This window comes from Varanus komodoensis, unplaced genomic scaffold (assembly GCF_004798865.1).
Source record: "Varanus komodoensis strain SLA01 unplaced genomic scaffold, ASM479886v1 scaffold19, whole genome shotgun sequence".
NCBI lineage: Eukaryota > Metazoa > Chordata > Lepidosauria > Squamata > Varanidae > Varanus > Varanus komodoensis.
This window is the reverse complement of record NW_025335550.1, coordinates 14196545-14213850: the sequence shown is the minus strand read 5'-3', so window position 1 is coordinate 14213850 and position 17306 is coordinate 14196545. Positions and strand designations below refer to the sequence as shown.

Here is a 17306-nt window from a genome sequence, read left to right as displayed (position 1 = left end):
CGTCAAAGTGGAAGACTGCAATGAGAAAGAAGTCTTTACAATAATAAAGTCCTGAAAACAAATGAGCCCCATCTTATGAGCATAATCCAACGTATTTATTTGGTACTGGTTGGAATGTAATGACAGGCATAATTCAACACACAAACCAATTTGGAATGTTAAAGAAAAGCATAACCTACACATAAAAAAAAGACTTTTGAACAAGGGACTTCAACTGAAGTTGGGGAGCAGTTCCTCCTTTTGTCCAAGTGCTGAATTCAAATTTGGAGAAGCTTGTGGAAGCTGCATTCCAGAGATGGGTGGGGAAGAATATAAAATGGAGCAGAACCAAACTACCAGTCTTCTCTAGCTTGAAGCTATTACTGCTAGTAATCAGTGGTAGGAGAGGCATTTCAACCTTTTACAAGGGAGGAAAAATTGGGAGCTGTGAAGGGCTGAGAAACCGCCAAAAAATCTATGACTGGGGAAGGAGGCAGGGCTTGGGTAATGGTATGACCATCTGAGGGCCCCAGATTAGCACCCTAAAAAAAATGGCTTGGGACTCCAAGCCTGAAGTTTTGCACCCCTGATTAATGTGTTTACACATCATATGTTCTTTGTCAGCCACTTCTATGCAACTTAACAAACATCCCCTGAAAAATTCAACTGCCCACAGACATATTCTAGAAATCCTCTGGTTTGCCTCCATCCAAACTTATGAAATTTAAGCTCCTTTTTCTGAAAGCGATTTTTAATTCTTGACCAATCACAACTACTATTAAACAACGCCAGGAAAAAGCATACAAAATAAAGTAACAAAAGACATAATCTTCAGAGTCTTGTGTGTTTTGACCGCAATTCTTAGAAGTGGGCCAGCACAAGTTCCATTCAAGGACATTTGCTTGTGCACTGTTGTTGTTTTTGTAAGAAAAAATGAACTGTAGTTTGTAAAAGTCAAAGAAAGAAGGAAAACTGAAAGGCTCTATCATGAAACAAACGGACTTGTAGAAGTGTGTGTAACATGACCAGGAATACCTATATAATAAAGTAAGAGTTTAAAAGGTGTACTAGTCATGGAAAAGGAATATATGACCACCAGCAGTTCTAATATGTTCACCTACATGAATAATATATGAATCATGGAATGAATATTTCTATATCCCATTAGACAAAAAGGCAAGGTCCAATTATGTCAATTAATAATTATAATCCTGTAAATGTGTTTGACATAATGCCTTGTCCCACAATTCTAAATCAAAATTAAGGACTTTCACAACATCTGTACAGACATTTAGAAATTGGGGCACTATTAGCAAGTGTTTCCTACTGGACAAAGCTTGTTTATTAGCATTTGTGGAAGGAGACATAAGAACTGATTTGACAAAATACACACACATACAAACTTGTAGTTCTTAGCTCTTAGATGTGAAAAGGCCACAATTTAAAGAAAGCAAATACAGACTCCTACAGGTCAATCATAAAAGATCATCTGGTATCTGTTACTTAAAGCAAGGGAACAGGAACAAGACCCAGTATCCTTTTTTTTTTTTTTTTTTAAGCTATGACAATCATCCTTCACCGCAACATAAGCACAGAAGGGCAGATTGCGTTTCTTCTGTTCAGCAGTTTTATAATTGTTTTCTGCTCCAAACCAATGTAGTTTCTAATATTTCTTTAGAACCTTAAAAGTACAATTTCTTGAAAGGAACAGCAAGATTCTCGCCTTAAAAGACTGGCAGCCTGACTTCCTGGAGCGGAGAAGCTTTGAGAGGTGGCGTACTGGGTTACAGCACTCGGTGGACTTCAAGAACCCTTTAAAAAAATTAGTCACTCCCCTGGAGAGTACAACTCTATTTTATCCTATATCTTGCTGGGTCTTTATCCTTTATGTTGGCAAGAAGACAAGACTGCAAACTGGAGACTTAATGACACTTAGACTTCAAAAGACTTCACTTTATTTCAACTATTTTATTTTTCTCTCTTACAACCCTCACTTTGATAACACTGAACACACCATAGTCTTCAACTAATTCACCTGTTCTTCTGATAACAGTGCTGCTCCTTAATAAATCAAGTCAATTCTTCAAAAGGGGCAACATTCCTTGCCCTGGAGGACTTCCCTGCCTCTTTGGTAGCCATTGTTCTCTCCACCTTTCCCAACATAACTATTAATTATCACATATTGTTTGTATTTGGGTAAATGGTTGCTGCTGTGCCCATACTTCGATTGGATCATCAAAGACTTGACATATGTATTACAGAAATACTTCCCATTCATAAGGGACTTCATGAGTGGCTCACACACTTCACATACATTCTCTCAGAAACCCTTACAACAACCCTGTGAAGTAGCAAGAATGTGTTGCATAGTCGTTAGAGTGCTGGACAAGGGACTCAAGAGATGCAGCTTCTAATCACTCTTTCTCCTCCTCACATACCTCACAGGGAACTCACAAGGCTGTTGTGAGGACAAAATGGAAAGGAGGATTATGTAAGCTGGGTTCTTGGCGGGGGAAAAAGTGGAATATAAGTATCATTAGTAAGCAAATATGTCACTCCTGAGAGCTAAAGGAAGGCCACTGAAGGAGTCCACAGAGAAACAAAGATTTGAAGTAGAGGGTCACATTTCTCTAATTATTCTCTTAATGGCTACCATTTACATTTTAAAGATGCTGATATTTCTTCGAATTGCTATCTGAAATCTGAAAGTGTGCTTGATTTCAAAGAACTTACGTCATTAGATGAGAAAATAGACTCTTGTACGAGTATAGGACATCTAATGAATCACTTTTAGGCATTTCATGGGGGTGGGGGTAAGGAACACACGAGGCCTCAAAGTTTATATAGTGTGAGTGTCCATGCTCATTAGTGCTTGACTAAGAGGAATGGTAGGGGAAATAAAGGAGAATAGACACTGTTAAGAAAAGTCAGGTTCCCAACACAAAATACAACTCAAAGGCAAAACGGGTGCTACAGAAGGTAGGATGGATAATGCGACACAGAGGGGATAAATGGATTAGATAAGAACAGGGAGGTGACAGTTCATTAGTTTTTTAATTAATCTTTCTGACAGCTAAATCTGTCAGAAATTATACTAAATCTGTACTTTCTACAGTAAGGTCAGTTTACTTTTCTTTATGTTTCCACATCCCTTTCTTTTAAAAAAAGAATTTAAAAACCCTTTTGCTTATGGTGCAAACAGAGAAGTTTCAAATGTTCAACCAACAATTCAGAACCAAGGCAAGGAAAATGAAAGAGTACTTCAAGCATATGATGGCAGTATCTGATATATGGGGACATTAAAATATGCAGTCCTCTTACCTCTGTTCTGAAATGGTATGACCCAAGCTGGTCATTGCCACATACTTTATCTGAATTTTTTATTTGGCTTTGAGTGTTTCCCACTCATGGTATTTCATAGCTGTTGCTTAAAACAGAATGCATACCAATAGGCCATATTCGGTGATAGCCTTGATTAAGTCCCATTCATTCAAATGCATCTATTCTAAGTAGCACAACAGAATACAATAATGTAAATGGGCAAACCTTATCGAGGTCTGTTGAAACTCCTCCTAAACTAATATGATCCTATTCTCAAGAGTCTAATGAGCTGGGGAATAGTGAAGCTGGAACGGAAAGTAGCAGTGCCAGCACACTCTGTTACAGCTCAGAAAGGAGATATAAATCGGTGTAGTTTCTCATCAGAGGTGCAGCAGGGAATCTTTAACATGGGAATGCAGCTGTTTCACATGAGAGCAGTAGAGAATACAGTAAGAGCAGCCTGTACCTCTGGCTTACAACTAAATGTTGCAGACCTTGACTGAAATAGCAGCTGGTGTTGACATCAGAACCCAAAGCATTTACCAACACCTGAAAGTCACTGCTTTCATATCCACTGGTCTAGCCATTTCTGCATGCAAAGCATAACACAAAAAGCCCAACTAAAAGGAAAAGATCACCCATGTTGATATTAGGGGGCAGAGGTGCACAAATGTCCTTTTATCTGGGCTGTGTCATACGAGTTTGCACATGAAGTTTCTTCAATCATCCTTTTCAAATCAAACATAAAATACATGCTAGCTATACTGTGAATTTACAGGGACCCATGTCTCCAACTTCAGTACAAGAAATCATGAGGGCTACTACTTCATAACTTAGGGCAAAGGACAAGTAAAGCCACAATGAACAGCCTTTCCACTCCCATAAAATCAGAGAACATGGTGGACCAAATAGTTGCCTCCGTGAAGTGCCATCACCTTTAGCTAAGATAAATAGCATATGTCAGACTAATTTCTCTTGGCGCCTCACTCTCAAGAGTGGAGATTATTTCTATGCTTTAAGTAACCTTTTACGATTACTGCTAACTTCCCTATGAACCTATGCCTCAAACACAGTTCAGTATAAAGTGAATTTCAATAACTTTAATTCTACAAAGCCATAGGAAAAGTAGTCATCATGAGGGAAAAGCATCTGGTACTCAGTGTAATAATACAAAGAAGCCAATGTTTTCACTCCATAGGTAACTTTTGCATGGGAACTAAATGGGAAATGCAACTGCAGGATCCAATTAAGCAGTATAAGTTCTGGAATGCCTTCACACAAATTCATACACTTCCTAAAGAAAGTAGAAGTTAATAGTAAAAAAAATCATTTCTCTAAGCGTACTGAAATTCCCAAGCAATTTCAAATTGGTTTGGAACCCAAACCACTGAAATAATATACTAAATATTTAAAGAATACATTTAGAAGTTTATAGTTTCCTGGCAGAAATATTGTACCTGTGCCCTTGCGTGAACTTCCCCAAGGAGTCCAGAATATTGCTGTTCCAATTCCTTTTTCTGCTTCAGCCAACAGCTTTCCTGTGCTTTCATCTGTTCAGCTACTTTGTTAAAAGTGTCTTCTTGGGTCTGCTGTATCTCCCTCATCGTATCCGACTTGTTCTTACAAACATATTCAAGGTGAGAAATCTGCATGATTAGTATTAAGAAAATTCTTATTTAACTCCTTTTTACAGATATTCCCAGTCCTAATTTAAAACAAGGCACTTGGAAACATGTTATCTGTTCCTAATCTCACAACCCAGAGGGAAATCAAGCATATTTATAATGGAAACTCAACTTTCCAGATTTCTGAAGCATATGACACTGATGAATAAGTACTCAGATAAGCTAGCATCTAGGCTTCACCACCCCTTCTAATTTTTGAAAGCTTTGGGACAAAGACTCAAACCAGTAGAAGAAACAGTAGGCCAGGAGACAGCTGAGGCTGGATGCTATCTCTCCTTTTTGCTGCTGTGCCCATCTAAAAATAAACTCAGCAGCTGAGTTCTCCCAATATCCAGTCTCAAAGATGACCCCTGTGGTCAGTCGTCACCTTAATTGTTTCAGCACACCAAGTAACATATCAACTAGATCCTTGTCTTGTGGCAGACACTACATAAAATAGAGTGCCCCCCTAATACAGGTGGAACTATGTCTAGTCAGTGAAATAAGACACGCAGCTACACTCCAATGCCCGTGGATCTAGGGCCAATCCTCTCTGAATATACTTCTCTGTGAACCTGCACAGAACCTGCAGGCTACAATTTGATTCAAGAACTCTGAAGGGCTCACAGCACAGTGGACTTTTCATTAGTATATGTTTTAAAAAACTGGTTGAATGCAAATAAACAATGCCCTGCTTCCAAACACCAGTGGTTCACCACTTCAGCTATTCCACTTGGTAGGACAACTTCAAATGCTCACAGTGCTTCATATACATTAGTGTAAAATCTTTCCAAGGAGAAAATCAGCCGCAAGATGATCCCCATGTTGCAGAAACAGTGTCAAGGCTGGGTCAGGGCGACTCGCAGTTTGTGGCTGAAGCAGGAACTGAACCTGGGGCTGCCCAGGTCTCACTCTTAGCCAGTACAACCCTACAAGGTCTCATACACTGAGACAGGAGGCTGTCCTGTAAAGTGACAGGCTAGTGAAATGGTTGGTGGTTCCATCAATTGCCCCATTAAAACATTCACATTAAAGCACAGGTGACAACAAACCATTACATACTTGCACAGCTGATTCGGATTTGGCAAGTGTATGCACAGTTTAGGAAAGCTTTACAGCACAATGCTTTATTTGTACAAACATACACATAGATTAAGGAAGTAGTTTATATGGTTTAGCTAGTCAACTCCTGAATTTAAAAGGTGTTGTGCTTACATTAAGAAAATATACTCAAAGCAACATGTGTACAGTATTTTTACGCTGAAAAATCCAGGTAAGACCAAAGTCTGGATTTATACCACCAATACACAAATTAAACAAAATCTATTATAGCAAAGTAAATTTGTGTACCTAGAGTTGATAATGCTGCCTGGATAGTGTTTCATCTCTAATATCTCTTTATTTTTAAAAAGTAGATAATTAATTTAGTTTAGATTTGTGGTAAAACAAAATACAGGGAATTTCACAGGCAAGAGATTGGGGCATTTAGATTTCCATGTGCAACCTGGATGGGAAACTGAAGCAGCTCTGCCTTACAAATGGTGCAGATAACTGCTTTTGACCTATGCTTAATGGTGGCACCCGGAAAACTACTTACATGTGGTTGCAATACAGAAATCAGCAGCCTTTTAGGTGGTGACTCCTAAACTTTAGAAACAGCTTTCTGGCACAGTGCAAAATATCCAGAAGTTTGCTCCTTTAGCATGCGTAAGGCCTTTCATTTTAGATGGGCCTTTTATGACTTGCATTGTACTGCTTGGTTTAATATCATCTCTTGATTTCCTTTTGCCCTTCTGTTTCTAATTTTATTTATCCTGTTAAAAATGTTAATCTACATCAAAAAATCCTACAGGACTGAAAAGCCAGCAGTAACAGCCCTGGTTATGACCGTTCTCAACCACCTAACTTATTGAGGCATATATCCAGTAGTTCATATCACTATTCTTCCCTTAGGTAAAGGCATTTGTCAAGTTCCAACTTGCCTTTCCTACCACCAACTTCCATTAATCACATATTTACAAAAAAATCAAAACAAACTCCATTAAAGTTTTTTTTTCTGGTTCCTAGGGCCAGAGTTAAACTTGAACTGGTACATACTCCTGCTCCTGAAAATGAGATGATGAATAGCTCTGGCAGTTGTGAAACATTTTCCATTTCCTGTCCATAAGGACCATATTTAACAGGACCAAATTCTGATTTTTTTCTATTAGATCAAAGAGCATAATGTTTAGTCAATCAATGAGCCAGGATGAAGATCTACAGAAGTATTATGACTTGGAACTATTTTTTTAGCAGTAGTCCAGAGATGTATTCTGGCCTGACAAAGTTCTCCATCCAGCCCACAAAGGTTTGAAAAACCTCCATGGGCCCTACCTCCTCCCCAAGCCCTGCTCCTGGATCTGGAGACTACCCATGGCTTGCAAGGAGAGAAATCCCACTGATATCTCCAATCACAGGAGGAAATTTCTTTTACTTAGTGTGCCACTTATCTCCAACAGATCAAGGCACAGTTCAGGTGAAACTAGGACTCAACTTTTGCTGAGAAGAATGGCCACCTTTCTCAAAACTGGAGAAGTCCCCAGTTTTCCAAAGCACATGCAACTCCCACAAAGATGAAGTGTTTAGCACACAGCCAGAAGCTCGGCCAGTGTTTTTTGCCTGTGCTAAAAGTGAACCAGAACTCTGTGCTTCTCTCAGTACAGACAAAGGAAAATCGGAAGGACCATGAAATCAACAAGCATGGCCATGCCTAATGACATCAACTAGCCTGTGGCAAGCCCCAGTGAGGAAAAATTCAGCCCCCACCTCAAACTGGTTGTTTTACTGTAAAAAAATCCTTTCTAAAATAATATGGGATGGTTTTTTAAAAAATTCACAACTTTACAACATATTCAAGGACCTGACTACTGGGCCTTTTTAAAAGAAAATATTTACCTTTTAAAAACTCACAATATGTTTCCAGCTATGTTCTGCACTCTTATTTACCAATGGAAATGTATCAAAGGGAACTACCATTTCTTGGGAACCCTTTTCTCTCCCCTTCCAAATGAGTCCTCCTCTTCACAAGCAAATATTTTAAAGATGATGTTCCTTGAGTAAGTGCATTTTGTTTCTGTTTTATGCCGAGATAAAGAGTTGGTTTATTAGTGTAAATGACTAAGTTCTTTGAATAGCTTCATCAGTAAGATTAATTTATTTTCTTTTAATTAGGTCCCTGTGGCTAACACTGGCTAGTAGTATTAGCAAGTCCTGCACAGAAGCCGGAGCTTAGAGACTTCATACAGACTTCAGTCACATTTACATGCCCACAGCAATGGCATCAAACCGAGCTGTAGACAAGCCGTAATTAACGGTATTGAATTATTAACATCCAAATTCTTTTTGAAATAAGATGAATGTCAGTCCTTTTTAACGATACTGTGATGTGGACAAATGTCACTGAATTTAATAGAGGCGGCTGGTGCCTGAGGACTGTACCTTCTCATTAGCCTTGCTGAGGTCTAAGATCAGGGCATCAACATTCTCCTGCAAGACGGTGCAAAGCTCTGGCCAGGAGAATTTATCCAGCATGCCTTCAGGTTGTTTTATGAGAACACAGCCTGCTACCAAGTGCTGATATAAAGTATGGAGGAAGGTTAGCTTCTCCTGCGAGATTGGAGTTGAAAGAAGGAAAGAAAGACAGAAAGAGGGGGAAAAGAGTTAACTGTAAATATTGTTAAAGTCTATTGAAATGTGCCACATAAACAATAATTTGTTTGTGTGTTCTCCAAAGGGATATATGACCTATGTTCGAATCATTAGTGAAAATTAGACCATAGATAATTGCCCATTATACATACACAATGGTTGATCCTGCAGACACTTTTATATAAGCTGGGGAGTGTGTTTACCTCTTTGCTAATGGCTGGAATGTGGTTTATTAAAGATAGGAAGGATCAGACCTGACATTGTTATGCAAAACTCTACCTATACATTTTTGTCTGCTGGAATGGAGTGCTGACTGCAATTGTCAAGTGAAGAAGTGAAAGACCAGGCTAATGTTTTCTTTGAGGGAAAAACTAAACAATATACCAAATGAATAAAACAAATGTGTTTATAGGTCCACCACTCCCCCTCTGCAACAACTAACAGAATTTACTTGTGTTATGGTGTTCCTTATTTTCCCACACCACAAGTTATGAATGATCTTGAGGAGGAGCAGGGCTATAAAGAGCCTTGTGACAGCAGGACATGCAGAAACATGGATGTTGTGAAAGTGAAGCAGACAGCGCCTACTTGGCCCTATGTTATACACCTATTAAGGGTGCAGTCCTGTGCATGTTTAGTCATAGGACCCCACCCAAAGTATTTTATGCCTTGCCCAATTAATTACAGGCACATTTAGAATACCACTGTTATGGTATTGATTTTTTTTATATTAGATGTATCCAGCTTATAGGATGTAGCACAAATATCTTATTGAAAATTAAACAATCCTTCCATTAGCTATAGAGTAGAATTTTGAGTCTCCATAATTCTGCTGGATTTTCACCAATTTAGTGGAGAGAAGTATCCTATCCTGCATCATTTTGTTTGCTACAATGGGCTTCAGAACATTTCTACCAAGCCCAAACCAAAAACTAGAGTCCTGATCCAAACCCCACTAGGTTCAGTGAAAAGATTTCCACTGCTTTCAGTATGCTTTAAATGCAGTCCAACTCAAGACATTTCCAAACAGACTTTATAAAGGCATTAAGAATGGAATTACTATTGTGATTTTTCCAACCATATTTTGATGTTTAAACCTCTCATGGGAAACCACCAACAACACAGTGAAATATTAACAAAAGCATTTCCACCCAATCTTTCGCTTCTCCTCGTTAATTTAATCTGTCGCCATTGTGTCCTTTTTGCTTGGGCTGTGATAAACCAAGCATGGTAATCATCCATTTGGCCTGGAAAAGGAATCCAAGGACCCAGAATCAATTCACACATGTTGAACCCAACCACAATACTGTAGACATGCTGACTTTACAATATAGTCAGGCTTCTAGTTTCCTCTACTTTAATCACTATCTGATGAGCAGAACAATTCCAACTGATTCATATGGACACAATTTAAATCCCAGACTGTAAGAAGGGTGGAAAGAATGTTTCCTTTTTACTCACTTGGCATTCTTGCTCATATTTGTTAGAGTAATGAGCTCAATATGCGGCACAATTTAGATAAAGAATAATACCCATGATGTACCTAGTTCTCAAAAACCTTGTGAGCAGAAAAAAGCCAAATGCAGGCAAATTAGGTATTTTTAAAATAGGATAAACATCATAGTGGAAAGCATGTTTCAAAATAACACTTCATGAAACAATTATTGTTCACAACATAACATAATCAGCTACTACCCCGAGAACAGGAAACTAATTCTACTTTGTTGGCGGGCGGGTAAAATGACCTGGACCCTACATGTCTGTTGCACTCTGGGTCATCATTTGAAACAGTTAATAGGAATTAGTGCCAAGGGATTAGAAAGCTAACCTGTTCCAAATGCAGCTATATTCCAAATGTGTATATGTACATTCAGCTAAACAGCAGTTAGAAAAATCCCTAGACGTATTTTCTTTAAATACACTCATGTCCCTTCTGTCTTCTCAGGAGTACTGTAATATTTAAAAAATGTAAACAGCCAAGTGGGTTCACCGGTTAAAGCTTTCTTTTTTTTTTTTAATTAATGGAAAGAATGGTATTTTAAAAACACTTAATGCTAGAAGTAGAACTATATAGATGTTGTAAAGCAGCCCTCTTAATTTCTTATTGTGGGGTGATACTTCTAGGACTACAAAACTAACCATCAGATGTATGCAAATGTAAAAAGCTAAGATTAAATATTCTTTTTGACAGTCATCTTGTTTCTGGTAATACCTCTGTATCCTTCTCGTAAGCCTGCGTAAGCTTCTGGATTTCATTTTCAGATTCTGTAGAACGTACTTTCTCGTTCTCCCAGCAGTGCAGTACATTCTGTAGTTCCATTTTTAAAGTAGCTATTACAGATTCTCTATCTGCGCACTTAGCTTGTAGATGATTTAACTCTTTGTTGGCATTACCAAGATTATTTTGTGCTTCCTAGCAACAAAACAAAATGAAGATAACAGCTTCATGCAATAAAGCATAATCAACTTCTGTACTTGTTTGTTAGCCTTGGATATAAAGCTCTGCATTCAAATATACATTCTTAAATATTCCATAAACAAAACAATTTATTCCAATGATAAACTACAACCACAACAAATCGCTGAGTTGACCACAGGTAGCAGCAACAGAGCTGTACCTATTAAAACCATTATTTTCCCCCACCATCTCATAACCAAAACTGAATCACTTCTATAAATCATTTCTGAAATGACCTCTTCTAAAATCTGCAAAACTGGCAGATTTTTCCACTAAAAACCCAAAATTTCAGGGCAGGGGGCAGAGTACCCAAGGTTACCAAACATTATTATTAATAAGTATATAAAATAATTAAATAAAAATGAATAGAGCTGAACAGTCACTCTCTACAACCACTACTTCCACAATTATAATTGCACAGTTCAGGGAAATCAAATTGATAGGAAGTTCTGAAAGCCCAGTTGGGCATTAACAGAATATACTGTAGCCATTTAAGTGAAATAGTAACAACCCATTTTCTCCTACAATGAGGTTTTCCTGTGCCCTCTCCTCATCTGCGGTCCTGAGAAGCGTGAAGCCTTTTAGGAAGCAGTACAGGAAAATGCAACAGGAACAGAATCAGGGAAATGGGTGCAGGGGGAGAGGATATAGCGATACAGGTAGAAGTGCATTTTCACTTGGATGTAAGCCAAAATGCCTGAACTAGAGGAAAATTTCTAAGACCACCTTTTCAGGAACAGATAGATAACTAATTTATTAAGGCTCACTGGGAAGATGAGGAGTACATACATTGGTTCTTCTACAGGATGCAACCTGATCCCCACAATTCTCTCTCTTCCCTTTCCCCTCCTTAAAACTAGAAATGTTTATTCTGTAACTTATATCCTATTTTTCCCAAAGAGCTCAAAGCAACAAACATTATTCTCCAAGCGTGCATGTGTGCGCACACACAATTTTATCCTACAACAACCATCTAAAATAGGTTAGGCTGAAAGTTTGTTTGTTTATTTATTTAGGATATTTGTATGCAGTCCTTTGCAAGAGCCACAGGACGGCTTGCACAAATAAGTTAGTGAATAGCCCAAGGTCACCTAGTCAATGTCATGACCGAGTGACTCATGGTGGCTCTTACTGGCATTCTACCCAGTAGAAGACACACCCTCAAACAGCTGTGGGTTATCACCCTAAAACCTTTTATTCCTGAGTAATCTTATGAAATGTAATGAAATACCTAAACAGGATTAGAGCCATCATCAAGATGAAACAGTGGACACATAAGCATTCAGATACAATATTCAGGCTCATTACCTGAAGTTCTTGAAACCTAGATCTTAGTTGGTGTTGGGAAGAATCAAGCTCTTTTACCATCTTCTCAGAGAGCATTGTCATCTTTTTTAACTAGCAAAGAATACAATAAACTATGTATCAGGTTCAAGAGCAAAGCAATCACAATAGAACTGCTGGCGGACTAAAGTGGACATCCTATACACACTGACTTTCCTGGAAGTGAGCCCCACTAAAAACACATGGCTATCTCCATATTATTTGTAACTGTGATACTTGTTTTTATTTTTTCACATTTATCATGTTGCTTGCTTTTATCCCATCAGAATATCACTCTTTGCTGTGTTTCCTCTAAGCAGCGTCAGCTTGAACCACTTTATGTGAATGTGCTGTGTGTTAGCACGGAAAAGTATTTGCACTGGAACACTGCAATCCACTCCAAATAAGTCCTGTTGAGGTCAGCAGGGCTAATTCACAGTAAGTGTGTATAGGACTTCTACTTTATAATGTGTAAAAGCAAGCTAAACAGTCATACATATGCACATATAAAAATGTGTTAATAAGAACCTAGTTTGATCTGTGTGTAGTCTGAGGCACCTAAGTACAGCTTTACAAGCTCAAGAAACTTTAACAATGAGGGGGCATTTTTTAAATACAAATATACTGTTTCACTTTTTTAAAGGTTAGTTACTAATTACAACGAAGGAAAAAAAGAACCAGAGAAAACTTCCTATCAGCAAGGAAAAGAACCAAGCGCACAGAGCTACCCTATCTGCATATCATGAGGGTAGGCAGTAGTCTCTGGCTCCGTATGACAACTTCAGGGTCAGGCACAAGCAGTCCTACTGGGAAGTCTTGTGGCAGGTCATCAGTTGGTCCTGCACTGCTTGCGGTTTATTTTCCTTGACAGTTCATTCTTCTTGCTGACAGAATACTCTTTATGCTTTCTTAACAGCCACCCCCTTGGTCTCCCCACTGCTGTCTCTGGCATCGTTTCACAACAAAACATGTTCCAAAGCCAAAGCCTGCTGAGTCGACTTTTCAGTTGTGCTGAAGATCAGGTGACATTCACCCTCCCAAATAATAACTCACAGTGGATATCATGTGCTTAGTCACTTTGCCCCAGGCCTCAGAAGGCTACTAAACATGTGGGCTGTCAACAGAAGAGACCCAACAGTGGTAGCTGTAAACAACAATGGACAGTTGTTCACATAGTGACTAATTTTATGCCCTGAGAACAACTTCAGGCAATTGCAAAAAGCTACTCTCCAAAAAGTCTGGTTTTTCATATTACTGTGGGTCAAATGTTCTTAAAACTTTTTCTTTTTCTTAAGACATTTTACCATTCTTAATGCTGGTGTTTGAGCCCAAATAACTATGTTTTAATTCTGTCTTCCTTTTGTCTCTCATAAATTCTCACATTATAGCCAATTTCTCATGGCAGCCTTCTAAACAACATACTCTTTAAGTATTTTAAGTAGCAGAAATATACAAGTTAACTTAGCGTGTGGCTTGGACATGTCACATGTCAATCCACATGTTAAACTGGAGTGCTTTCATTTAAAGCATCATTTAACACCTGGTGAGGTTAGTTACACTTATACTGCAATTCTATACATGTCTAGGAACACAGAGAGCAGCCTTTTTTTGAATCAGGCCTTTGATCCATTAAACTGACTTGACCAGCAGCAGCTGTGCAGGGTTTCAGGTAGGAGAAGTCAGGGATTGAATCTGACTTCTGGTCCAAAGCAGGTGCTGCACCACAGAGCTACACCCCCTTCTCCTAGACATGCCCAATGACTTCAGTGGAGCTAAATGCCAAGTAAGGGAGAATAGCATTGCCGCCAAAACTGACATACATCCAAACACATCTGCTTAAATAAAGTGTAGATTACCTAACAAATATTGAACTAAACTATAGGATATTTTAAATTATTTTAAAAACCCTTAAGGACAAATTTAAATATTTCTATGGGGTAACATTAATCAAAGCATACAGCAAACATCTTTCTCTGGAAGAACTTAAAAATGAATATCACTCAGACTAGGAAGGGAACGTAACAGAATTTCAACTTCCAGTACATTTTTCCTAATGAAAAAGCATGCATATTTATTCAACTGCCATCAATTCCTAACAGATTTAAAGACATATTTTGAGGTATCAGAGCATAACATTGCATGCCTATTTACCTTCAAATAAGTAATGGATGAATATACAGATATACATGCTTATTCACTCAAAAAATAATTGGACAGCACAGCTGTTCAATACAAAAGGGGTGGGTGGAAAAAGAGTCCAGCTAAACAGTTTCCTGAGTTTAAGAGAATCATAACCATAGGGCAAGCTTAGAGGAGGAATGGTGACAAAAGATTATTTCTTTTTCTCATCTGTGAAGCTGTCAACTCAACATTCCCAGTGTTTTGACCTCTGCAGCAAGCAAGGAATCTCTAGTATTGGGGGCCGAAGGCTATGTGTGTGGAGCCAACAGTGCAAGTGTTACCTCATTAGATGCATCTTCCAGCTTGTTCTGGTAATCTGTCAAGGTATGTCTCAAAGTCTCAAGGACAAGAGTGAAGCTTGGAGGTTTATCTTTGTCCTTGTGAATGCCTGAAGAAAAATACAGAATCAAAACAAAGCTCTTAGAGTTGAACAGAGACAGAAAACTTCTCCAACAGCAACAGAGATATTTAAATTATTCGGCTCCAGTGACAATACAGAATGTTGAGCAACCACTGTGTTTTCTCCAAGGCATACTGGTGTATCTGTTCTTTAATATCAAATAAAGCTGAAGAAAAGACTTGCACTGTGGCTGCAGTTCACCGCACAAAAAAATATTAACTCCAATTTATTTTGCTGCACATCATGACCTTATTTAAAATTTAATGAATGCAAATCTTACTATCATTTAAAGAAGATCGTCCTCCAGATGAAGCAAGCATTTGGTTGTAAGTGGGCCTATTCATGCCTTTGTTGCTTCATGATGAACCCTTAATTTTGTAATGAAACGTTATTTCATACAATCATGTGCCAAGGTACACAAAGCTTCCTGTTATTCCTTGGTATAAATTAAAGTACTTGATTTTTTAAAAAATCTTGCATACAAAACTGGAACAAGTCCATTGTTTATTTAAGCCATTTCAACTCATGAATGCATTTGGCCATAGTGGCCCTTTCTTTTTCTCTCCAGCTCAAATCCCAGCATTCCCACTATTTGTAACTGAAATGGTCATACAGGATGTCTACCATGAGTTCCACGGCTTCAGTCAAGCCGTTTTCTGAAGGTTTGTGACAACATGCCAAATTGCAATCCAAGCCCAGGGCTGCTTTAGTAGAACCCTTATTGTCTGGCAGGATCAACCTATCACAACCAACTTGTCATACAGCAACAGTAACAAAAGAAGCATGAATGGAAACGTCCTGAGTATGTTTACAGGACTGCTGTTGTTTTTAAAGAGAATTATTGGGAACTACTGGAAGCACAGCCACGAGGAGGTACTGCCAGTTGCTCCACTGCTGTTGTCATGCTCAAAGGAAAACTCATGCAGCTAAGATTGACAAACTCTGGCATAAGCCCAGGCCACATCATGCCTGTTCGGATGCTCCCTGAACTACTAACTCTGCAGTCAAGTTCCAAACCTGAAAAACACTGTGAGTTCCTGTAAAACAACTTTGTGATAAGGATTCAAAATGGCTATAATCGCTTAAGTATATGCTTCCACAAACCTGGAAGAATGAGGAAACTTGTGTTGCAAATCTGTATTTCATATTGCTAGGTCTGAAGCAGTGGGCAACCAATTTCACACTTTTTAAGAAAGGATCCTAATGAAATGAACCCTCAGAAATGAGTAACTATCAAGCAGAATGCATGCATGCATTCTGAAGACTCAAGAGCCTATAAAAACCATAGGTTACATTATTCCTTTAAAAATTATTACAATTGGCTACTTACTTTGAAGGAAAAACAGCCCTGTGCAGCCTTAGTCCAGAATGTTCTCCCAATCTGAACCAGATGCCACTCTTGCTTCCCACCCAGCAGCTATTTCCCCCCAACTGTTTGATAATCACCAAGGAATTCCTGGTGACCCATCAGATATGGGTATCAAGTAGAAATATTCTGAAAACCTTTTTCCAGTCCCTTTGCCATGAAAATCCACATATAAAAATAATGAACAGGCTGAAAGCAAAAAAGGCCTTAACATGAGCAATTTTCTAAACAAAGGCTGGGTTCTAACTTCCATCGTGTAAACAGAGGACTTTCTGTGGAAAAGGGGTTTCCCACCTTCTCCACTTTCCTCTGAAGCCTCCAGAAGGGGCAGCCACCTCTCCTGAGAAGATCCAGAAAGCAGACACCTTCCAAGCTTCTCTATCTCAAGCACTGTCATGAGCCCCAGTTTTGACTCATCTTTGAAAAATGTGGATTCAGAAAGAGTGTCAGAGGAAGAAAGGAAACTGCCCCCAGAACAAGTCCCCACTGCCCTGGAAGCTCCAGCACAAGAGGAGCTAGCTTGGCTTGCACTTTGCTCTTCTTCTTGTAAGGTACATAAAATTCTGTTGAAATGCGGGGATTTGTTAAATGTCCCTTGATTCCTGCTCCAGCTCTGTGATTCAAATATTGCTGCCTTCCCCAATCTGTGGACCCTCTGAATTCTAGGCCTATCAGCCTCAGTCAGCATGGCCAATGATCAGGAACACTAGGGATTGTAGTCTATGACAGCTGGACTGCACCACATTGGGAAACAGCAGTATTCCACGCAAGGCCGTTTTCACTTCCTCTGTATTGCTCACGCATCTCCGATGCAGAACGCCTGCTCAGGGGCAGTGGGCGCCTTTTGGTCTGACTGCAGCAGTTGCACCCTTGGGCCTGTTTATGCATACAGTGGGGCCAGCATTCTTGCCTGTCCCAAGCACTACC

General features: G+C 39.0%; 1 protein-coding gene across 1 annotated transcript in view; it reads right to left on the bottom strand.

The window, feature by feature from the left end:
* LOC123022145 (coiled-coil domain-containing protein 171-like) overlaps positions 1-17306 on the bottom strand; it is a 191429-nt gene that overhangs the window by 124225 nt on the left and 49898 nt on the right. The window contains exons 7-11 of the mRNA XM_044427586.1: positions 14895-15001; positions 12418-12507; positions 10864-11064; positions 8442-8609; positions 4758-4946 (exon numbers count right to left, since the gene is read on the bottom strand). Of these exons, the coding sequence (XP_044283521.1) occupies positions 4758-4946; positions 8442-8609; positions 10864-11064; positions 12418-12507; positions 14895-15001 (755 nt within the window). The remainder of the gene's footprint in view (positions 1-4757; positions 4947-8441; positions 8610-10863; positions 11065-12417; positions 12508-14894; positions 15002-17306) is intronic.